Genomic DNA, 17,336 nt, shown 5'->3' on the forward strand with positions numbered 1-17,336 from the left:
TTGCTAAAGAGCCGTAAAAAAATAATTAAACAGAGATAATGTCAAATGCTAAATGGTTAGAATCATTTTTGATCAGATATTCTTTGATACTGCAAGACCCTGGATTAAATCCTTAACTTAAAGGATAAAATTAGTTAAATGTATAGAAGTTATTTTAAGTTGGGTTTGCATGGTTGCCCAGTAACTGTGCTCATGACTTCTTAAAGTAGTAAAAAAAATATATATATATATTCTGTAGTTTTTCTGTAAGGCTCCTTTTCTGTAAGCGAATTTATTTTATGAACATTTTTAACTGTGTGTGTTTTTTTTATCTTTCACTCGACATCGATTAACTGAAAGATATTGAAGTGATTTCTGTTGAGATGTATTCTGAAAGATTGTATTATCTTTGTTAACAATCATAAATACATGTATTTATGTATAATAAGGAAATGGGACTAAAGGAATTGATATATAATGAAATGAGTGGAATATTGTCACTAGAGGGTACAATAATATCCCCATTCAACATATCATTGCACAGTAATGTCACTGATGAATGATATATCTTACATCATATAGAGATATGCAAGTTAAACATCTCTGATGTAAAGAATAGTCACTCATTCTTCAAGAATAACAATATCTGCCTCTTTCAAATCAGAAAACAGAACTGTTTTTAAAACACAGTAGTTTGGCTTTCGAGAAGAATTTGCAAAAATATGCAATTACTCAGTCAAACAAAGGTTGTATCCAACATTATTTAACTTTGAGGATAGAAGAGAATTGTTTTATTTAACTTGTCTTTGGCTATCAATGTTAACCAAATATCACTGATTTTATTTTCTCTATAAAAAGTACTCCTTAAGATATTCCAATTGTTGTTGAACCATTGATTGAAAGATGATGGGTTTGTAAATTATTAACACTCAATTTGTAATTAATGACCTTCTTTAGTGGGTTTCTGGGTCCTTTAAAGAAGACAGTGATGATAATTGTCTCTGAAAGGCCTTTCAAAGAATAGTCCCATTAATTTGAAAGAAAATCATTTATAATTTTTAATAGATTTATCATGTTTCATCATTTTGTTTGAGGAATGAATTTTAACTAAATTGGTCAATACCCAACTGTGACTTGTTCAACTGGCAATATTTTTTTAAATCCGTACAGTAATTTAATAAGTATAAAGGAAAACAAAAGAAGAAAGCCTACCTTTAGTTTGGTGTGACTCAATCAGTGGTGTATTTTCATTCAGATTATCATTTTTATTGATGTTATTGATCATAATTTAAATTAAATTACATAACTATATATTTTCATGATCATTAGATATTTTTATAACCTATAAATTTTTATGATCACAATTTTATCTGACTACATAACTATCGAATATAATAATAAAATATGTGAAATATAAACAACTGTTTTTAATAAGTAATAAAATTATAAATATTTATAAATATGAACATTAAGAATCACACTTCATTCAAATTTTTTGTTTCCTAATATTTTATGCTGTGAGATAACAAAAATGAGAGGTTAAAATTTCAGTGAACATAAATTTATTGCAACAGTTTAACATAGATAAATAAGTCGTATCTACTTATATATGTAATACAACCAATGGAAAAAAATATTTAATATATAAAAACTATACAATCTGTTCATAGATAAAAAAAAAAAAAATAATACTACTCCTTCAATACAATGTTGTCAAAATTCAAAATTACATAAACTTCTAATAGTATAAATAAGGCAGGAAAACTTAAAATTTAAACCAGATTTTGCTCATTCTTATCAACATCACTTGTGCCCTAAAGGTTCACTTTTAGTGAAAGATATTGATTAGTAGAGAAGCCAAACTATTTTTTACCAGTTTCTTAAACTGCATGACAGAAGTTGTATCTTGTTATCAGTAATTATATAATATTTGAAATAAATAGTTTTCTGTAATGACTTAATGCGTGCACCCCCCCTCCCCCACACACACACACACATACTTTATATTTTATATATTATAATATTTTTTACATATTTTTTGTTATGGTATATTATATTACATAATATTTATATTATATATTTAAAAAAAAGTTATTTATATATATATACATACATATATTCACCGGGTGATATATAAGTATGGAAACTGCTTTATACTGCATGTCTGAGAAGTATTTGCAGGCAGAAAGAAATGGGGTTCTACATAGTTAAAAAATAAATCTGCATTATGGTGGGTTTTTAATTTTGGTCTGCTATCTTGGATCTGCAATATTGTATCAAACCTGATTTAAAAAAAAATTTTTTAAATAGATAGGTGGACATATGATACATGATTTCTATTTAAAATTATACAAGAAAAACAATGGTGAAAGCTGTTTTTCTGTCAATGACTTCATTATTAGTTATAAGCAATCAAATTTGAAATGATGGAAAAATTGTGTTAACAATAAAATACGCTGCATGAACAATTTTATTACATTTATTACATTCATAATGCATACAACAATGAACTTTAAACAGTGCTATAATATTGATAATAATAAAGAATAACTAATAATTAATAAAACAACAACAAATTAAACGGCTATATCAACTGATATTATTTACTTTAAGTATTACAATATTTACTTTAAAATTTTAAATAAATGTTTTCAACTGTAAATTACTGAAATAAATTTTGAATGTAAACCATTCTACAATAAATTTTCAAATGCTTCCCCTCTACAACTTTGCAGTGTGCTAACCTCAAGTAATATCTGTTTATCTGTTTATAACTTGTTGTATCATGTCTGGTGGTACATGAGCAGATTCGCCAATTATTCTTCTTTTGAATTTATCAATGTCTACAGGTTTAGTTTTGTAAACATTACACTTCAGGTACCCCAAAAAAAGTAATCCAGAGGATACAGGTCTGGGGACCTGGCAGGCCATTCTATGGCTCCTCTATGACCTATACAGAGATTTGGAAATTGTTCATTTAAAATCTGCCCTGCTCTTAGATAATAATGAGGTGGTACCCCACGTATATTAAATTTTGTTTGCAATATAATTAAATTTGTTTAATTAATTTTTAACCCAATTAATTTAACATGTGATACTATACTTAGTATTTCAATTTTAATAATTGTGTTTAAAATGTAGGAAACCACTTCATTCTACAATTTATTTAATATGGTAGTTAATCTTGAAAGTAACTGTACCAGTTTTGAAATTAACTTTCAAGATGAGTAAAAATTATATACTCGCATATAAAATTTTAAAAATGTGTTACAAAATTCAGTTTACTTCTGCATTAACTAATACAAACACTTTTAATCCTCTAAGCAGGCAATATTTTAATTATATAAGATAATTAAAATACATAAGCTGACCAGAGGAGTCAAATTTTAAAACTATATATGATATGCCAGGTATCAGTCATTAGGGAAGAAATGTATTGAATATTATAGAATGTAAAATTTTTATGAGAGCACCACAGTTACTTCTGAAGTTCACAGAAATATGTTATTGGGTATAGTTATTGATTTAAAAAATCTTCAAACAACTTTCTGCTTTTAAAGTATATGAGAAAAAAATTGATCTGACAAAAGGTAGAACACTGTCTAATTATTACTCAAACATAAACTTTGGGAGTGCTTGTATTCGATGATAAGTTCTCTTGGAATGATTAAATTGATTTTATTGAAAATAAAACTACTGTTTTGCTTTAAGGTGCGTAATAAACTGCTAAACATGTCATCATTGTTAAATATCTATTATGCTTACGTATATTCCCATCTAAAGTATATCATCTCTTGGGGGTTCTATCAATAAGTCAGAATAAGTTTTCAAAATATAAAAATCAGGTGTCTGAGCATTTTTTGTTGCCTATTAGTTATAAGACTGATATTTAGAAAATTAAAAATGTTAACTTATCCTAGTGTTTATATTTATGCATCTGCAATTTTTACTAAAAAGAACAGTTACTTAATTCTTAAAAAAATAATAATATTCATCTCCATCAAACCAATTTTTGTGTAATTCAACTAATATTTTAGTTTATGAGAAGGATTTTATTATACTTCTGTTACCATTTTTAATAAAATACTGAACAATTTTAAAAACCTTCCAAAAAAATGATTTAAAATATAATTTGAAAATTTTCTTTTACAAAACATATTACTAATGAATTTTTAAATAATACTAATTAAAAAATTAAAAGAAGAAACCCAAATTTTCTGCATTCTGTTCAACAGGTGTACATAAATATGCGCTCAAATAATTTTCATTAATGTCTTCTGAATTGTATTTATTTTGTAATTATTTTTTATAATTACTACCTTCATGTATTTATCTTAAAATTATTTCATGTGTTTACATTTCAAATAATTGATATGGATTTTAATCACACCTATATTTTATTTTGTAATTAATTGTGTATCTGTGATACTGTTCTGATTATGATTTTACTACTGTTTCTCTTGATCTACGGAGACAGAACACTGACATATTTCTTTTTTCTTCATTTTTTTAAAAATCTATCCATTTTTGATGTAATTTATATATTATATATACTGAAAAGAATAAAATATTTATTTGTCTACTTACAGATTTAATTGATTTATAGGTACAGTAAACAACCAAATGATATTCAGAAAACATTACTTATAAGCAGATATAAAATTTAAATCATTCCACTCGGCTTTGAACTGGCAACTATCTACAGAGAAAGAGAAGGGTTCACCCACAAACAATTATACCATCCTACATGCAATTATATGAAAATTCTTAAATCACAACTTTACTTATGACATGTTGGCAAGATAAAATCCACTAGCTTTAAGATCTTATTCCTTTAGAATTTTTAAAAAGGTAAAATAGAATATCATATTTCTATGTATTATTTTTCAGTTGATTTAAGGACCTTACATGCTTAAAAATACGTGAAGTTCAATAAGGAAGATGAAGAAAAAACCAGAACATTTGAACAGTTGTAATTGTTGTGTGCAGTTTCTGAAGCTGTTAAATTGTACTACAGGAAACTATTTGGTGACAAATGGAAATGAATCTATTCATAACAGAGCACAATATTTTGTTTCTGTTACAGTAAGGAGCCTTTAAAACTGCTCTAGAAAATAAAGTTCTTTTAATGCCATTATTTTAAATTATTAGGTCACAGGGAAAACTATAAATGATAAGAATTTTAGGATATAAAAAGTAAATAATATTTTACATGTAGCCATATAATTTTTTAATCACAAACAATTAAAAACAAACTATAAAATAAAAGATACTGAATTTGTACCTTTAACTAGCTCAAAAGTAAACAAACAGAATGAATGACAACTGATCAATACACATGGTTTTAGGATTCTTTCATTGAGTTTTGATCTATAAAATTTATTTTGATTATCAGGTTAAATTTTGATAGTAGAGAGACATTCCATCTGGCAGAAACCAGTGCATCTTTGATATCTGCTAAAGAGTCTTATGGATCAATTAGGAACTTACTACCTGGCCAGTTAATCATTAGGGGGGATTAACCCTAATGGTTGAAAACCCTATCAGAAAAAGTTGAGCTAAATGTGCCAGGAAAAAATTGAAAACATCTTATTTACTGATTAATAGTTTTGTTTTGTTTTAAAGATTTATACTGGTGGTAACACTGTCTAGTAACTACTTTGCTTAAAATGTAACTGGAGTCAGAAAAATGTATTAGAAATGGTGAACTAAGTGATTACATGTAATTGTAAACAGATTTAAATTTTTGCAATATTCGTTTTTTCTATTTAAAATGAAAATGTATGATGAACAGTTCATCATACATTTTCATTTTAAATAGAAAGAACTGCGTTGTACTTAACAAACTTCAGATCTTTCATTATCTATCTAGGGTTTAATTTTACATGACATTTTTGGTTGTTCTAAACTAATATTAGTTTATTTTATTTTAAAGTATTTTTGTAATGCAATTTAAGCAATCTAAAAATATAGCTTCTCTGTACAAAATTAAATTACTGCTTATGTAAAACTATTTTAAATGATAAACTGAAAAAAAATTCTTTTAACTGATAAAGAAAATATAATTTATTTGAAATAATCATACAAATATTTACAAAAATACAAGAAATGAAAGAAATTTGAAAATCTTTTGTAAATCAATATGTACGAGTAGGTCATTTAAAATAAGGAAAGAAAAACCCATTAATTTAATCGCAAAAGATTGAAAACTGAAATACGAAATACAATTCCTGCTGTGCAACAATCCTGCAGTATTTTTTAGTAAACAAAATTAGATAACAAGTAAAGTGAACATTCTGTTTTGTATGTTTATTATATCTTTGTTTGAAACTGTCTCCCCATACGTCAAACAGAAATTTTATAACTAGAACAGTATATTTTATAGTATCTTGAAGAATTGTGTTTGCATTTTATCTTGAGAGCTACAGTTATTCAGTTATGTTCAGTTATTTTAAATTTATATTTTTTTCTTCTTCAGAATATATGTTAGAACCACATTGTACCTCTTGTTTTGGTTATATTTTAAAATTTATTTTTAATATTGACTGGGATTCAATGAATGTGTAGCTACTCCATTTAGTTATTTATTTTATGATGTTGAATTCTTTACATGTTTTTCAGATGATATAGGTCTGTTAAATAAACCAACCAGGTTGGTCTAGTAGCGAATGCGTCCTCCCAAATCAGCTGATTTGGAAGTCAAGAGTTCCAGTGTTCAAGTCCTAGTAAAGTCAGTTATTTTTATACGGATTTGAATACTAGATCATGGATATCAGTGTTCTTTGATGGTTGGGTTTCAATTAACCACACATCTCAGGAACGGTCGAACTGAGATTACACAAGACTACACTTCATTTACACTTATACATATCATCCTCATTCATCCTCTGAAGTAATACCTGAATGGCAATTCCCGGAGGCTAAACAGGAAAAAGTAAGGTCTGTTCAATAATCTGTGAATCATAATTCTGTAATTTGAAAGTTTATCTTCGTTTTGGTGGTTTGAGGTGTTATGAATAAGTTTGTTTGTCAATGATGGTTTTTTTTTTTTTATAAAAAAAGGTTTTATTCAGCATTAACAAGTAATCAGTCTTTTGCATCAAGCAGTCAACACAATCATATTTAAAACAAAATGTTATTGTGATTTTTAATAATTTTTATAAATTTACTTGCATATGTTATATTTAAAATAAGATTTATTATTTATAAGAATATGGAGTTTTACATAACCCATGTTAATGTGTTCATGAGTATATATGGTTTTATTAGCAGAGTTATGTGATTGGTTGATTTATTCTTAAGATGATTACTGTGAGCTGTTCTTATTAACTTCTTTTTGGTAATTTTCTATAATCTTCATTGTAAATTGTAAAATAGAGTATATAATTTTTTCAAGTATTCTGAAGTATGTAATCACATGTAAAATAAACAATTGCAAACTGCCATAACCTAGATGTTTCTATTGATGATCTGAAATAACCTTACAATTGAAAATCTTTTTTATTGTTTTAGAGCATTTTTCTTTTTTAAGAGTTTTTAAATAATTTAATTATATTAAATATCACTTTATTTAAAAAGGTGATTATAAATTTACTATACTACTGAAAGGATGTTGTTTCTCAAATGGAACATATTTTTAGGAAATTAAATTACTTGGTATGCTTTATAATAATTTTTATTATTTTTTTTATTTTACCCAATGTAGCTCACAATTTTAAAAGTATTACAGTGCCAAGATGTACAAAAGTATTTTTTTAAATGTTTAATTAATTAATTCTTTCTTTATATAATTATTGTATATATATATATATATATATATATATATATATATACTAGCAAACCTGGCAATGCTTCACTATTGCTAGATTTGAGTACATATGTAGAATAAATGAACACAATTGAAAGTTTGATAAAACATTAACAAAATGAACATTACGGAACTTCACAAAATTTAACCTTTCCCTTTTACCCTTTCTCCCTTTCCCCTTTTCCTTTCCCATTTCCTCTTTTTATTTCACCTCTTTCCCCATTTCCTTTTCCATTTTCATTTTACCAATTTCCTTTCCATTCTACTTCCCATTCCCCCTTCCCATTGCATTCCCCCATTTCTTTTTTCCATATTTTCCCTTTCCTCTTTTTTCTCCTTTCCCCTTTCCATTTCCTTTTCCACATTTTTCCCTTTCTTCCCACTCAGAAATCAGATCAGTAGTTTTTTAGTCTGCAACGAACACACATATCAGAAATATTGAAATGGAATCGTAAAATATTTAGTATAGCATGTGTTGCTTTACGTCCAACAGATAGCATTGTTTTTAAAAAAAACTATGTTTTTACCTGTCACAGGTGTGACATCTTAGGTATATAAATGTAGGTATATAAAAAACACGCGTTTATTTGAATGCAATGTTCTGTCAAAATTTCAAAGCAATCTGTGAAGAACTTTCGGAGATTTAAGATTCTGAACAAACAAACATTTACATTTTTATTTATATAGATATATGTATACTGTTAATGATGAATCTTTAATGTTTGCTGTAACAATTTGTAAAATTATAATATTGAGACATAAAGGAAGAACAAAATGTAAACTCTCACAAGGTATCAAAAATCAAAATTTGATTGTAAATTAATGATGAAAGTAAGTGATATATAATAATCATTTTATGGTGTGATATAAGATACATAACTTAACTGTTGGAATATTGATAACAATCAGTTCTATGTTTAACAATAGTTTTAAAAATTAAGATATATATTAGTTTTTGATCACTGAATATGTTACTGCATTAAAATTTTTAGTTTTATATTTAATTCTGTGTACTTTATACGTAACGATTTCTTTTGTAATAAACATTATTGAACAGCTGTTGTAAATTTATCAGCTTACTCTTGATACACATATGACAGATGTTTATTATTTACAAAAATTTTTTATATGTCTTAAGAAAAGACAGAGGTAGAAATATGTTTCATACATTTTATTTAAATAAATAGTGTTCACTTACAGCTTTTGAATCATATTAAAAAGCTGGGAAAAAACATAAAAAAATAGTAGTTAGACATATTCAAAATGTAGTCATAAATTTTTGTATGATAAGTGATTTAGTTATATTGTAATAAATTTTATTAAGCTTTTACAGAATTCTTCATTTATTCACGAATAAGATGTTTCTTTATGTTTTACCTGGATTTATAAATCAGACAATAATAATCTTTATTAATCAAAATAATTTTTCATGTTAAACCCTAAACATAAAAGAGGCAGAATGTTTCTGTAAAAATTAAAATTAAATAATAGGAGCAAGCTGTACAAGTACATAACATGTAATAGTTGGAAAAAGGCAGTGGAAAAATGTAGATCCTTTGATCATGTGTGTGTACTAATGATAATACATCTTGAAACAGAACTATAAAAACTAACATGCTTTTCATATATAAATATATAAATCTTTTTTTTAAATATACATGTACAATATAAATCTGCCTTTGAGACAAGTATTTTAGCACATTTTTTGAGAAAAATAGTTAATCTTGATTAATTACTATAAGAATAAATGAATTATAACAAACTTTTTAATTTTGCTACAAACATCTTACCTGCAAAACTCAGTTCTTTTATGTACTATACATAATAATAATAATATTTTATCAGTTTTTGAAACTTTAATTCAGTAGAAATGAAAATCAATTCACAAGACAAAAAGATAAAAACTAAAAAAAAAATTAAATTTCTAATAGTAAGAACCATGCTTTGAAAATTAAAAGCTTAATTATAGATACTGTAACAATTTTTTTCTTAAACTTATTTTAAGAAGTAATATTTCAAACAAGAAAAAAGTACATAATATCTTATATTAAAGTATTGTGATAAAATTATTCTTTATCTTACATATACAGTTTGAATAAAAAATGTAAAAACTATTTGATTATACACTTACAATAAAAAATGCCTATCAATAAACACAAAAATAAGATACTACAACACAGTTACAAAACCAAAAGCGAGTTATGCAGCAGAACCACTCTTCCACTTGAACAAACAATCAACGATAGACAGACTCTAGAAAGTCGATAGAAGAATTGGAAGAACCTGTATCAATAAAAAGTACCAGAAAGACGGGCAGTGTTGGATTATGCCCAAGAAAGTTTTGTACAAAGAGTTAGAACCAATCACTAATACCATGCATAAGAGGAGACTAGGATTCTTTAGACATATCATGAGCATGCAAGCTTCAAGACTTCTGAAACAGCTAGTAAAGTATAATCTCAACACAAAAAACACCAAGACAAGATGAAGATGGATCAGAGAAATAAGAGAGGATCTGAAGGAAATTGGCCTTACACCACCAGAAGACACCACAAATAAAATAAAATTAAACAAGAAAATCAAGAAAAAACACTTGTTTCACACTCACAAGAAAAAACTCTCACACAAACATTTTCAACACTAGAAAGGCCACAAAGATTGGGATATATGAAAAAGTACTGGGAGGACTTCAAAGCCCAAACAGTCCTATCGAAGAAATTTGGATAATGGCTGCCTAAAGTGATCCTATCTGGTTATAAAAGATAATAATAATAACAATAATGACGTCGGCAATGGAAGCAACAACATCAACAATAATAACAATAATACAGTTTGAAAAGTGTTCTACTATCTGATCAATACTAATTAAAATCTGATTTTCAGAAAACTGTTACTATTTATTTTCTAGTTTGTTATTAGATTAATTTCAAAAAAACTATCATTTATTATTAAATAAATCTTTTATTTTGATCAGTACATATAGAGATAATGTCAGGAATGGGAAGATATACTCCAACTAAAAAAAAGAATCTGCCTTGACATTTTCCTGGATGAATCTAGGGAAACCACAGAAAAAGCTTGATAAAAAATTTAATATACATTTAATTATAAAATAAAGTTGTAGATGTGTAATCATATAAAATAATAAGATACTAAATATAAGCAATAATTGAAAAAAAACTCACTATTTGGAAGGCTTAATGAAAATTATTTATGTACATCAAACAAGATGTAGAACATTTAGGTTTTTAAAAAATATGTAGTTATTATTATTATCCAAAAATTCACTGACAGAGTAACATTGTTTCTGTTAAAGAAAATCTTTTAATTTTACTTTTTAAAAAAACGTGTAAATTTTAAGGGTTGGTGATTTATTAAAAATTTGCATCGTGTTGAGTTACTTGAAAACAGTACTGTTGTTTGCTTTGGCAAAGTGGATATTGATTATTGTTTTTTAAAGAATAAGAGACAATACTTTTTAGCACCTTTTTAGGGAGTATTTTTAATTGATAGTCATGTAATCATTTATTTGGTATTAGTAACAACTTAACACTTTTTGTAAGTTTACTTATAATGTATATCTCAAATCATTTAAATATATTGTATATTACATTTAAATATTTGTATAACGACATAAACAAAAAATGTAATAATACAGCTTACTATCATTTCAATAATTTAATTTTTGTATTTGTAAAGTAATAAAATTAAAAAAAAAATTTAGAGGAAATACATAACCAAAATATAGGCATTTTTAAAAAATATAAGTCCATTTTTTAAAAAATTGGGTTAGTGCTGCCATCTATTAAATTTTAACGGTTTTATAAGTTAAACTAGTAATTTTAAGGAAAAAACAGTCCATGTGCGCGATATTCACGTTTGCATATTTTTCATTCAGAGAAGTATCAATTATATTGTTTTACTAAAATCACGGTTTTCTCGAAAAGAGTCAAACGTGATTTAGACTGTTCTTTGCCTGAGGTCTGTTCATGTATGGATGTATCTATAAGATATTACCCCCCCCCCCCCAAATGGTATAACATCCAACTTCCTGACATATGCAAGATCTTTTATAAACGAATTACATTTTTCGTAAGATTATAGGTAATAAAATATATCAGTTATTTCAATGTATTGTATGAAATCTTATAATAAAAGAGTAAAATGATAATGAATAACGTTTATTACTTGCTTGTAAATAATAAAATATTCTATAAATTAATCTTCTTTTCTTTCGTCTAAACCATTTAATAATTGAACGCATATCACAGATTAAAACTAGTGCACAAAGCAGCAGCCAACAATTGTGCATTAGAGGAAATCAATTCACACCACGGTTTAACCGGTACGCATTTTCATATCTGTAATGCTTTATTTAAAAACACGCGGTACAATTATGAAAGCAAAAATATGTCAGATATCATCTAAATTTAACAAATAACTATTTTGTTCTCGAAAGCCGATATTATTATTTAGATAATGATTTCTGATGATCTTTCTGATTTTAAAGGGAATAAATGGAATTATAAAAACTGCAAGTCAGTAATAAGACCGGCTTAAGGAAATAAAATAACACACATACACACACACACGACAAACGATAAGATACCGACACTCGGTGAGAGTAAAGACAACACTATCTGCTGAAAAATATACGTTGATATTTTTTATTGTTGTAGTAAACATTACAGATACGCTACGTGTCAATTAGTTTGAAGAACAGCCCGCATCAACCTATGTTACGTCTATCGTGTTCTAAGCTTTGCAACTTATGATAATAAGTATATATATATATATATATATATTATACATATAAAAAGCACAATAAACTGTATGCTGTTATAATTACAATTATGATAATAGCAATTATTTAAAATGTTACTTTCGTTTTTTATTTATAAAAATAAATAATAAAATGAATAAATCAAAAGTATGGATATAAATTTATTTTCACTTCATTAAATATAGTTAGTAAGTAATAAATAGAATTTAATTACTTTTTATTAGTATTATTATTCGCCGGCCTCCGTGGTGGAGTAGCACCACGGAGGCCGGAGACTACCTACCTTTTATCCGGAACGTTCTGGGTTCGGATCCCGATCATATGTTAAAAATTCATCTATCATAAACTATTTATAAGCTGTTGTTTTGAGAATAAACAAATAATAATTATTAATTTATATATAATATATTTATAAATAATTTATATAGAGTGTTAATTAAGTATGAGAATCCTTAAATAAAGGCAGTGTAAAGCAAACATTTTGACGCAAAAAAATTCAATTCATGGTTAGTTGGTATTTTTAGCAGGCTAGTGTCAAAATGGTTCAAAAGTACACTCAAAGTAGTAAATTCAAACTAAAAAATAGACCGTTTTGAGGTTGGAACATTTGATACGGATTTGAATATTAGATCATGGATACCGGTGTTCTTTGGTGACTGGGTTTCAATTAACCACACTTCTCAGGAATGACCAACCTGAGACTGTACAAGACTACACTTCATTTACATTCATACATATCATCCTCTTGATATAGCTAAACAGAAGTAGGCTAAACAGAAAAAAGGAGCATCTGATAAATTACATTTTTTTTGTTTGTTTATTTATTAACAAGCTATTTAAGCGCCTCCATACTTTATTAAAATTGTGTGTGTGTGTGTGTGTGTGCGCGCGCGCACATATACCGGATGACCGAAAAGTAATTTTCACCCCCTCTAACTTTTTTTATAATTGAAATAACTAGATTAGACGTGGTTAGTGGCATTCTTCTTTGTGCCGAAGGGCAACTTCAATGAACGTACATTTCACTCTTTTTGATTTTTTGGCGGCGTGGGGCGGGAAAACTTAAAAAATTCAAATAGGACCAATACTAAATATAATACTCCCCTAAAAAAAATCTAATGATATCAAACAATTTTAAATTAATCTTTTAATTATTTAGTTTCATTAAAGTACGATAATGTCCTTTACAGAGTGGCCGTTTAGTTTGGAATCGAAGATTATTTTCTGGTTACTTATGCACTATGGCATAAATGAAAGATGATCAAGTAGTGATAATTCTTGTATTAAATCCGATAAGATAATTTTTATGTAAAGGAACGAACTTAATTTTACTTACTGATCAAACACGAACTCCCACCGGTTCACAAACAGCAAGATGCACTGCTTTCCAAAATCCCCATGATGAATTGTAGTGTACATCTGATCCATCATTCTTCGAATCGACAGTCTAGTGTAAAAATTGCTCCATATATCCAATGCTAAGGTTGTATCAGACGTTGATGTAATCGGCAATCGTCTTAATTGATTTATGCTACCTCATTTTGCAGAAAGCAAATGCAACTAGTCGGATGAAATATTTCCTGGATGCTCGGAATCGGAAGAAGTGTTCTATGGAATGGGTAATGTGTCCGAACTACCTCAAGCCGTTGGATCATTGGTCCTCCATACGTTGTGAAAATCCAGAATTTGAATCATCCTAGAAAAAAAATTAAGGACGGACTAGGTGCTCATATTTCGAAGATAATTCAAAAACAATATTTTGGAACGTTTGAGGAAGTGTGTAGAAATTGATGAAGGATGTAAGAAGCAAATGTTGCATTAAGGAAGTGTGCTGTGTCAATAATCACATCGGTTCTAGATTTTATGCTCGGTGTTACGTAAATGACTACCTGCTAAATCATCTGCTAAACATCTATTTGCTTATCTCCGTGGTGGAGTGGTAGCATCTCAGTCTTCCATCCGGTGATCCCGGGTTCGAATTTCGGTGAGGCATGGCATTTTTTATACGCTACAAAATTCCATTTCTACAGAGTGTTCAAAAAGTGACGCAACCTTATGGGAACGATTAAGTTACAATAGTTGTTGAAAATGGCCTTTATTATGCGGTTCACATAATTGAATACGACGTTGCATGCTTTTAAACACGTATTGTAACGTTTATTGAGGAATTGCAGCGACACGTTCAATTTCGCTTTGAAATTCGGGAACGATGTGAGGATGAGTTTTGTAAGCCGCAACCTTAAGGTATATCTACAAGAAAAAGTCAGGAGGAGATAAATCAGGAGACCGAGGGGACCACAACCCCTTCAAAATCACCTGTCCCTGAAAAACACTGATTCAAGAAAGTCGTAGTGGTGTTGGCTGTATGAGCCGTAGCATTGTCCTACAGAAACCACGTGTACTCTAGCCGGTCTGCAGGTATAATGCTTACAGATTGGTGCGCCATTTGTATGTAGCGCTCATGAAGATTCGCGTACGTGAAACTGCACACATCAAACATTCATTTTTTGTTCGTGCAGAGGAAACTCGTGCAGCTTATGTGGATTTTCCATATACAAAACGCGTGAATTCTGTGCACTCACGTATCCATCAAGATGGAATCGTGCCTCGTCAGATCAAAACCAATCATCGAGTTCTTCGCCATCTGGCATTACAGATGACATGAACCGCTGACAGAAAACTACGCGTTTTGCAGTGTCTGCAGGTAACAACTGGTGAACAACACAAATTCTGTACGGGTGCATCTTTAAACACTTGCGCAGTGCTGTGTGGTTACTACCAACGGAAAGACCAGACTGGCTAAATAGGCGTCCCATAGACTTCTTGGAACTAACAGAATATGCAGCTTGCACGTCGATCAATTGTTCTGGTGTTAGCACTTTCGTTCGACCACTTTTGGATGCATCTGCCACATTTTTGGAACTTTTCGTACAGACTTTTGATGGAGGATTTGTTTGGTGCATCGGGACTGACCATACTTAACCCTCAAGTCATCATACATGTCGATCCACGTACTTGACTGGTCCATGTACGGTTAAATTCCCGAGTGTTTTCTATTGAAAATAAATCTAGTAACGATGTGGGTTGCTTGGTCGATTCGATTTTTTCTATTGGGATCCCATTTTAATACGAGTTATATTGTTTAACCCTCAAGTCATCATACATGTCGATCCACGTACTTGACTGGTCCATGTACGGTTAAATTCCCGAGTGTTTTCTATTGAAAATAAATCTAGTAACGATGTGGGTTGCTTGGTCGATTCGATTTTTTCTATTGGGATCCCATTTTAATACGAGTTATATTGTTTTTTTTCTATAACGAATTCTACAGGATTAGTTCAGTAAGATACGAAACATTATTTAGAATACTACTTAAAAATAAATTTAATACATTTTGTTTATCACATCCCTTTCGTTGAGATCTAGTATATAAATTGGTTTGCAAAAAAAATTAGCTCATCATTAATATATTTAGGCATAAAGTTGTATGTAGAAAAAAATTTGTTATTTTTAAATATAAAGAAACTTTATGTTAAGAAAATGATCGAATAAAAGTTTAAGCTTGATCAAATGTGTTCTGATTCAAGAATATCTCGCGAGTACCCAATACGTGAAAGTATTAAAAACAGCTGATATTTATTGGTTATCATCTGTCTTTTTATCTATAGTGCAGTCAATTTCTATTAGTATTACAAAATTTTACCTTTGATATTATAAAATGTTTTTGGTATTATAAAATATATCTTTTATTCTAAATTATATCTTTGGTATTATAAAATTTACCTATATTACCATTAGACGGCTTAAAATTTCAACTCGTAATTTTTTACGAGTACAAACACCAGTAAATTACACGCTCAATAAAGTTTTTAATTAAATAATTAACTGTAACTTATCGATTTATTCATACATATATTTATAGATCATTAATTAATTTATCTCAAATAATAACATTATAATTAGCAGTTATCGAAATAGAATTGTAAAATGCCTTAAGGGTCGTTCATACATATATATATATATATATATATATATATATATATATATATATATATATATATATATATATATATATATATATATATATAAAGTTACTGCGCGTTTCGACAATTTATCTGTAGATGCAAAAGAACCGTTAAATACAAAAATAGAACTTAAAGATTTAAGTAAACATTACGAAATGTATAAAAGCACGAACAAATATTTCACAATCCTATCCGTAAATAAATTACAAATAAATTTCTTGTAATCATCCCTATGTCTACTAAACAGTCGGAACACAAAACAAAAACCAAAACCCGTTGAGAAAGTGATTATGTATTTTTAATCTTTAAAAATAATATTTATAATTTAGATTACAAAAGGAAAACTAAAAACAAAATTGAAACTAGAATAAGGATCATCGGCCCGTTATACATATGGAAGACCAGAGAAATCAGCTCTGGCCAACATTGTTTGGAAATCTGACCAGTGGCGTCGCGTATAGGCACTGTGGAACTGCAGCACCCCCTATTTCCACTTGACATTATCGATAAGTTTAATATAATGAGTCCTTTTTTCTTTAATTCTTTCCTTATACTTGTACAATATATAATCCTTAAGCTTAATGTCAGTAGCCATCACGCAGTTTATGAAAAACATAAAATTTTTGTACGAAACTGTGCGCTTCACAGTTCCAGTGGCGAGGTGTTTGGCTGTTATGCGCATGCGCAAATAGGAAGTTGCACGCGAGGGGGAGAGAGAGCACTGTCGTTACCACAGTTCCGA

The 17,336-nt window shown here is 28.4% G+C and overlaps 1 protein-coding gene across 4 annotated transcripts in view; it reads right to left on the reverse strand.

Annotated features, from left to right (window-relative positions):
* Positions 1-17,336, reverse strand: part of LOC142330573 (putative inorganic phosphate cotransporter) — a 134,498-nt gene that overhangs the window by 41,266 nt on the left and 75,896 nt on the right. The window contains exon 1 of one of the 4 annotated variants that reach the window (XM_075375951.1): positions 11,975-12,428. The exons of 1 other annotated variant lie outside the window; for it this stretch is intronic. In XM_075375951.1, coding sequence (XP_075232066.1) covers positions 11,975-12,098 — 124 coding nt within the window. In that variant the 5' untranslated portion in view covers positions 12,099-12,428. Of the gene's footprint in view, positions 1-1,191; positions 1,351-4,566; positions 4,627-11,974; positions 12,429-17,336 lie in introns of those variants that run through there. 2 more of the 4 variants (XM_075375954.1, XM_075375952.1) reach the window with 2 other exon arrangements.

The sequence above is a fragment of the Lycorma delicatula genome, chromosome 9, assembly GCF_047948215.1.
Source record: "Lycorma delicatula isolate Av1 chromosome 9, ASM4794821v1, whole genome shotgun sequence".
Lineage (NCBI taxonomy): Eukaryota > Metazoa > Arthropoda > Insecta > Hemiptera > Fulgoridae > Lycorma > Lycorma delicatula.